The sequence below is a fragment of the Rhodamnia argentea genome, chromosome 4 (assembly GCF_020921035.1).
Source record: "Rhodamnia argentea isolate NSW1041297 chromosome 4, ASM2092103v1, whole genome shotgun sequence".
Lineage (NCBI taxonomy): Eukaryota > Viridiplantae > Streptophyta > Magnoliopsida > Myrtales > Myrtaceae > Rhodamnia > Rhodamnia argentea.
The window spans coordinates 3,305,939-3,313,837 of NC_063153.1; the positions used below are offsets into that span (position 1 = coordinate 3,305,939).

Consider the following 7,899-nt stretch of genomic DNA (forward strand, 5'->3'; position numbering starts at 1 on the left):
ATTGTCAGTACACAATCTACTAGCAGGCGGAAATCAGTATCCGGGAAGATGTTATTTATGGTAGAGATCATCATTCCTAGAAACAATGTGTGAGAAGGGAAAGAAGATAATCTCAATGTTAGCTAATCAATACACTGTAACTATGAATGAAATAGACCTAAAGATTTCGATGAGCACTTGTTCCTGGATAGGCTTATTTGACCCCGTAAACCACGAAAAGTTAAACTAAAATTCCATTGCTCAAGCAAATATTCCTGACAATCCGACTTTATGGAAACTCTGGGAAAGTGGAGGATGCAAGCCACTATTGCAGCGCTAAGTAAATGACCATATCTCAGATCTCATGTGATTGAAAGGTGGACATCTAACATGGTCTAATGGTTCCCAATCTAGACAAAGCCTACTGAAGGAAAATTTGGGTATTCCGAAAGTGTCATGGGTGAAAATTTGTTTTGTTTTCCAGCTCTATTTCACAGTACAGGCAGGATTCTGAAAGTTGTCACGAATGAAGATTTATATATTTGTCAGTTGAATTCCACAGTACAGGCAGAATAAAGCTTCTAATCATCACATGTTGTCAAACAGCATCAAACCGCATGTTGCTCTGTCCAAGGTGCAGCAGCAGTTGAGCAACCATACCCTCCATAAGAGTGGCTCCTCCGTGTCTATACACATGAGAAGACAATTGCAACACACAACTAAACATTTGACATTTTTGTAAGCTAAGAACGTACAGAAAAGCAGTTGGTTTAAAGACAATAATATTATGTACTGTGCAGTATACTGAAATGGTATTGACAGCCTCAGGGTGTAACACTGTTTTGCATTTAGAGTTCCTTATAACTTTCAATCATGTTGAAAGGACCGAAATCCGAGTTCAGTAGAGAAATCGGGGAAATGGATTACTCAACGGTATGAATAGCAGAAGATGAAGGATCCTTGGAAGAGCAGAGGAGCCCATGGGCGCAACTTAAAATGGATCCAAATTAACAGTTAACTTCTTATTGTAAAGTTAGAAAGTATTTTTAATTATTCAAACCCTGGGAACATTGGAGGTATGAACCATACTTACCTCTTGAATCCCTACTTCTCTTTTTTACTGTGGGAGAGGGTGAAAGGATGTTAGGTACTTCTTATTCACGTGTATCCCTAGCATAAAAAGATAAGCAAGTCGAAGATGAGATCCAGTAAAGGTTCTCAAGCAAATTAAGGGATGTTGATACAACATAAATGTGAGGCATAAGTCTTAGAGGATTACAAAATGATCAATATGAAATTCTCTCGTCATCCTGAGATTAAATAATGGGATTTCCTTTCTGAGACATCCTTTTAATTCACAAAACATCTAGCTTTGTTTCTGGGACACATGAAAGGTAGTTCCTTTGGACAGGCAATGATAAATAAACTAGTATCTCCAGGTCACAACTTCAAAACAAGGCCAACAGGTTCAAACAAGATGAGAAGACATCTGATCTTTCTGACACTTGATGTTATAACATGATCAACCCACAAACAATCAACCAACAACTGTGTAGAGAACATATTCTTTGCAACAACAGAATTGTTCAGGAACAATTTTTCTGAGCGGGCATTGTCATTCATGCTTAGAATAAAGTTTAACTATTCATGCAACTAAGGAAAACATATTCACTTATAGAGGTCCTATAATTCACAGACAATAAAAACATATGTGTAATTAAAAGTGCCTGTTGAAACGAAGTATTTGGCACTAGAAGCTCATCTTTTGTAAGGCAAAATAGACATTTCTCTGGACAGTATCAACAAAAGCTGTAAACTCAGTAACCTGCATGATCACTGTCTACTCGTTTTCAAATGATATATACATATTTTATAGAAATGAATACGAAAATTGAGTAGCAGCTACATCTTCGGCTTTTTTTCTTTTATTTTATTATTAAATTTTTTTTTTTAAGGGAGGGGGAGCAGGTTATGAAGTAATATGATCTGAATTAGATCCTCCAGGTAGGTGATATAATCAGAATGAACAGATTTAAGAAAATTTATCTTACATTAGGTGCCTCTTGGAAATCTTCTTCATTCCACCCTACAACTCACCGTCACTTTTCATCTAGTATAAAGTGATTGCCATACTTCTGAATTGCGTATGGATTCTGAATCTTTAAGCAATTACAGTCATGGAACAAGATGGCCTGATTAACGGGAGAGTAACATTAGTTATTAGCAACCACATGCATAAACCAGTGGAGCAACAAGTCCTCACAAGCTTTAGATTAACATATACTCAACTTTCACCAAAATAAACTTGTGATTCTTAGCAAACCATCTTCAAGTCTATTATTCTGTTGCCTGGACATTTCAATTACCTCCACAACAGGCCTCCATAACATGTGGACTTCCATCTGCTAAACAACTCAATCATTAGTAAGTCCTTCGAGTTTATGTAAGGCACTTGCTGCAAATTGAAGTACAAGATTAAGGGTAGACTAGCCACACCTGGGATTCTGAAAGGCCCCTACAATTCTTGGGCTCTAGATGCATATTTCAAATGCAGAAACAAAAATGTACAGTTCACTCAATACCCTCCCTGATTTCCAGGGCTCTGGCTCTCACTCTTCAGATTAGCGACCGCCGACCAGCAGCTATGCTATGAGCCACACAGAAGCAGTTCTTCAACACATCATCAAAATACATAATAAATAGATAAAAACCAACTTGGAGTTACCATTAATTCCTCTGTGCCAAGTGCTTCAAGAGCTTGCAGGAACAAATGCACAATAACTCAGTCATCCAGGGGTCATTCTAAGCTCCTGCACTAGGCATTGCAAGTCAGTCCAGAGAATCCATCCACACGCTGTAATCATTTCCAGTGAACCGCTTAATCACTCTCCCGTACGAAGTTGCTATTAAAACTGTAAATCTCAATACATATTTTAGTAGTGATTCAAATAGAGGATTGAGAAAGAAACTTGCAGAAAATATTAATACATGGTCACAATAGTAAGGATCAACATAACATTTTGTTTGCATATTTTTGGATGCTAATAAAGGTGAAAGAGATATGGTTATGATAAAATGCAGGTCACTAAATAGGAGAAATCCTATTTAGTCACAGAAAAACACTGCAGCAGCAGAGATCATACAAAACTTGATTAAAGTCACAGCCGAGCTAGTAGCTAAGTAGGTTCATTTGTGCATGCCATGAGATAAGCACACAAACAAGTCCCAACTGCTATAAGCAATATGTCGTGCAAACAAACCAGATGAAATGTGCCTTTAGTAATTGCAGTACATCTAACATCACATCCTCTGAAAGGGATTACTATTTTCTTCCTAGTGCCCTGTTTGTATTCAGTCTGCAACTCAATCCATAAACTCTAATTTCTTGACAATAGTTTCCCTTGCCTCAATTTTTACTGATACCAGTCCTATTTTTGCCCGTGAATTTTTGCTTTTGTTTATATCCTCGAGAGAAATAACTTTTGCCTGTACCATCTTCCCTCTGATAGAGCATCATTTGGTCCATCATATGCATGTTTCTTCTTTCTTTTGCTGTGCAGAAAACCATGTCTGCTATCATTTATCATCAAGCATGCAATAATCACAACTAGTGATGCTGCAAATCCAACTTAATTTCGTGAATATAAATAAACCCAAATATAATATTGCTAGTTAGAAAAAAGCTCAAACATAGATTACTAAAACTGTAATGATATTAACAGGTTAAACATCTTCTCTGCACCAAATATTCTGATACTATTTACAGAAACTATTCTAGTTGGACTAACCATGAGTATTAGTCGCTTGGTTAGAGCTATTTGATAAAGATTTTCTGGGTTGCAGCTACTGTTATTTTCTTGAGCTAACTTTTTGGTTCTATTTGTGCATGTCCAAAGAAATTTCTCACCAATCACCACCATGGAAGTTCAAGATGACATATTCCAAGGGACAACGTTAACCGCCGGGAGCACAGATTATGCACTTTTAAATGGTAGGACAAGATACATAGGAGGAGGTATTACATGCATAAAGTAGGTGCCCATAATCAACTATGGAAGTGTTTAATACTATTGCATTACCAAGTAATGCATTATCTACTATAAAGCTGTTTAGTAATAGTAGGACATTATCCTCTAGCAGATTTTCAGCACAACATTCCCTGCACACATGAGTAATTCTTGAGTAGATGAACTTTGAATTAGTTGTTTACTGATTGTCAGTCATAATGCTTTATTTCTCTAGACAATAAAAGGAGGCAAAAGCAATGAGAAGAATCTTATTTCATCAGAAATTATCGTACTCCCTGAAAGATGTATAAGATTTGTAAATATATATATTTTTTTTTAAAAAACTTAATTGATCCCTAATCTGAGGCATTACGTTGGAGAAATGTACGTTCAAGAGCTATCTACAATAGAAATTTGGTTGAAGAGTAGAGAAGATCCTAATAATGAATTTAAAACATTAAGTTCTATCTAGCATTCAAACATCAGTGACCAGAAAATAAGGAGCTTAAACTTTAAAACACGTAAATGACTTCAAGTGAGTAATGACCAACTATTTAAAGGGGAAATTTGAGAGAAGTAAAACAGCACTCATTTGAAGAATAACAATTGACAGAAGTCGTTAAGAATATACTTTCACTTAAAAGACAAATAGAGATTTTACAGAAAATAGCAGCATATTGTCCTAATAAGACAAACAGTAGCCAGTATAGTCACTTAATCAAGACTGGAAGAGTTAGAACATTTTCAATACCACTCAGATATTGAAGGTAGAACTTAACTGGCCACAGAGGTGCGCAAAACAAAATTCTACTTATTAAGTTCTCATGCAGGCTAAAGAACCGATAATAATGAAGACGGCAGTTAAGAAACTGCATCTCAAGAAACATTTCTTGTACAAGTTACTTCAAAAGTTTGTTTTACGAACATCTCTTTATAATTAATTAAAAAAGTTCTTGTATACCGTTGGTATTCAATGGGATAGAAGAGGACAATTCAGAACTGAAAAACCAGCAGTTCTTGAGTGGACTTCCATGTTTAGGTTTAAGCAGACAAAGTAAAGATCAATGGCAGTATGAAAGAAGGGAAAGAATGCTTGAGACTGGTTTGTGCAAATTGTCCAGAATGAAAGTACAAAAGCCCTTCAGCTTGCATCATGCAAGAGCTACGAAAGGAAATATCATAGCAACACAGAAATTGCACAAGCAAATAGTGCACATAAGATATCAAGACAAATATTAAAAATTTGCAACAAATTACCAGTCTAAGAATGGGGACAAAATAGGTTGTGTTACCAAAGACTTACCCAATATACTGATCCTCAGTTTCTTCGGAATTGTCAGCTTTCGGGATGTAACCTTCCCTATCCATCTCCTCCACCAATACTTGATACATCTCCACTGTGCTATGATGCAAATTATCACCAGCATGAAATTCATGCAGCTGAGTCTCAATCCCCAACCAACTGCAACCAGGTGTCTTAGTTATACCCCTTTGCCTCATCAATATTCTCATCCTTGCTGATTCATCCCACTTCTTCACATCTGCATAGAGTTTTGATGATATAACATAGTTCCCAGAATTCGAAGGTTCTATTTTCAGAAGCAGCCGCATCACCCGCTCACCAATATCAGCATTTCGCCGCTTCTGACAGGCACCAAGTAATGACCCCAGAACAACTTCATCTGGCTTCCCAGGCATCTTCTCAATGAAGCTCCACGCCTCATATAAAAGTCCAGCACGAGAAAATAGGTCAACCATACAAGAATAATGCTCAATTTTTGGGACCAATCCAAATAATGTGCACATCAGAGCAAATAATCTACGCCCCTCAGTAACCAGACCACCATGCACACATGCAGAGAGTACTCCGACAAATGTGATGTCATTTGGGCAGACATCCCCACCCACTTTCAACATGCGATCAAATAGTGCTAATGACTCCTTTGCTCGACCATGAAAAGCCAGGGCAGAAATCATAGCATTCCAAGATACCTCATTTTTCTGAGACATGTCTTCAAAAACTTCAAGAGCATTGTCTAAACTTCCACACTTAGCATACATATCAATTAAAGCAGTACCAACATAAACATCACGCCTTAAGCCACTATGAGACACATAGGTGTCCACCCACTTCCCCAGGTCTAGGGCCCCTATCGAGGCACAAGAAGACAACACGCCAAGCAATGTAATTTTGTCCGGATCAATCCCAGCCTCTCTCATCGTACTAAATAGTGTGATCGCTTCATCAGCCATCCCATTTTGGGCATAACTGTCACAAATCAATAAGGCAAAAAGTTAGAGAGCCCCTCAGACACTTCTAACTGATTAACTGAACCAATGGTAAAAGGAGAACACACAAATCAATTGGAAGAATAAGTGCTCCCACGGACAACCCAAAAAAATGTATGAGTGGCACCATCCTCGTTACTGAACCTTCCTCCCCCCCCAAGGGCCACCCCAAAAAAATAATAATAATAAGCTTCTTAAAGCTATCCACTAGTAGAAAACAATCTTGTAACCGCCAGACAAAGAGGCTGGGGCAGACCTCGACTATCATTCAGTTGAAAAAAAAACAATAGTATTAGCATTATGAAGACTTTATATGCAAATTTGAAGAATCGATCAGGATAAATACTGGAAAAGACTTATAGTTGAGAATGAGCATCTCATAGAAAAGCTAATACCTTAGACCAGTAGAAAACAACAATGTCACAGATGAAATGAGGTAATAACTGGTGATTTCATAAAGTAAGCAAGCAAGAGGAAAAGGTTAATACCCTGTGATCATAGCATTCCAAGTCACTACATCCCTCTTTACCATTTTATCAAAAATCCTCCTAGCTGATGTCAAATCCCCACATTTCCCATACATATCGATCAAGGCAGATCCCACATATGAGTTCAACTTCATCCCATTATCCAGAACATATCCCTCTATCCACTTGCCCAATCTCAGATCCCCCAAGTCTCTACACGCCGTGAGAGTGCTTACCACAGTCATTTCATCAGGCATGAAGCCTTCCTCCCCCATTTTCCCGAACAGCTCGACTGCATTTGCTGCAAAACCCATTTTTGCATACCCAGAGATCATCGAGTTCCACGAGACCAAATCTCTGTCGGCAATTTCGTCAAACACCTTGCGTGCATTTTCCAGCTCCCTGCACTTGGCATACATCATGATCAACGAGTGACTAGTATGACTGTCCGAATCCAACCCAGTCTTAAACACCGAAGAATGAGCCGCCCGACCATGGTCTAACTCGAAAAGATTCGCACATGCTATGAACAGAAATGGGTACGTGAAATTGTTGGGTTTCAGCCCCACAGATTTCATTCGGTAATAGAAGTGCAGCGTCGAGGAGTAGTCGTGCCGCGTGGTGGTTAAGCCCCGGATCATGACATTGAAGGCGTAGTCATTGGGTTGAGGAATTCGAGAGAAGACGAGAGAAGCGTACGACATGTCCTTGAGGTCGACGAGCTTCGCGAGGAGGAAATTGGGCTTGTCGATGGAGCTTGTGACCATCTGCGAGTGGATTTGCTGAACCGTCCTCGCGGAAGTACATCTTCTCAAGATGGACAAGAGCGATTCGCAGTGAACCTCCTCCGGTGAATGGACGGGGATTGGTTGGGATTTCAAAAGGCTCAGTTGGCGGGGAACGAGGCGAGTAAGGACTTGTGCTCTGAGCATCGTCCGTGGGAGAGCCGCCACCTGAGCCATTCTCTATCCTCTTTATTTGGAATTCCACAAGGATAAACCTATTTTCACTCTTTTTGGCTAAAATACACCATATTTGCAATGACACCATTTGCCTAATTACGTATATCCATTTTACTTAGTTTTCAACTAAGTGCGTAGACGATATCATTTAATAATCGAAATTTACTATATTACTTGCAATTAACATCTACAATT

At 38.6% G+C, this 7,899-nt stretch overlaps 1 protein-coding gene across 13 annotated transcripts; it reads right to left on the reverse strand.

Annotated features, from left to right (window-relative positions):
• Positions 1–215: 215 nt before the first annotated feature.
• Positions 216–7,697, reverse strand: LOC115751275 (pentatricopeptide repeat-containing protein At2g34400). Of its 13 annotated transcripts, XR_007198000.1 has the most exons (5): positions 6,764–7,697; positions 5,290–6,255; positions 2,031–4,138; positions 1,073–1,149; positions 216–665 (listed from the first exon to the last, which is right to left on the reverse strand). XR_007198000.1 is itself a non-coding variant. In XM_030689103.2 (3 exons), the coding sequence occupies exons 1-3, from the start codon at positions 7,672–7,674 to the stop codon at positions 2,777–2,779; spliced, it is 1,890 nt and encodes a 629-aa protein (XP_030544963.1). In that variant the 5' UTR covers positions 7,675–7,697; the 3' UTR covers positions 2,236–2,776. The 13 variants fall into 13 exon arrangements, 5 of the variants coding, with proteins under 5 accessions (XP_030544963.1, XP_030544962.1, XP_048132954.1 ...); XR_007198001.1 differs by lacking the exon at positions 1,073–1,149; XR_007198004.1 differs by lacking the exons at positions 216–665; positions 1,073–1,149 and having other exon boundaries at positions 1,954–2,171; positions 2,705–2,833.
• Between the last annotated feature and the right edge of the window lie 202 nt (positions 7,698–7,899).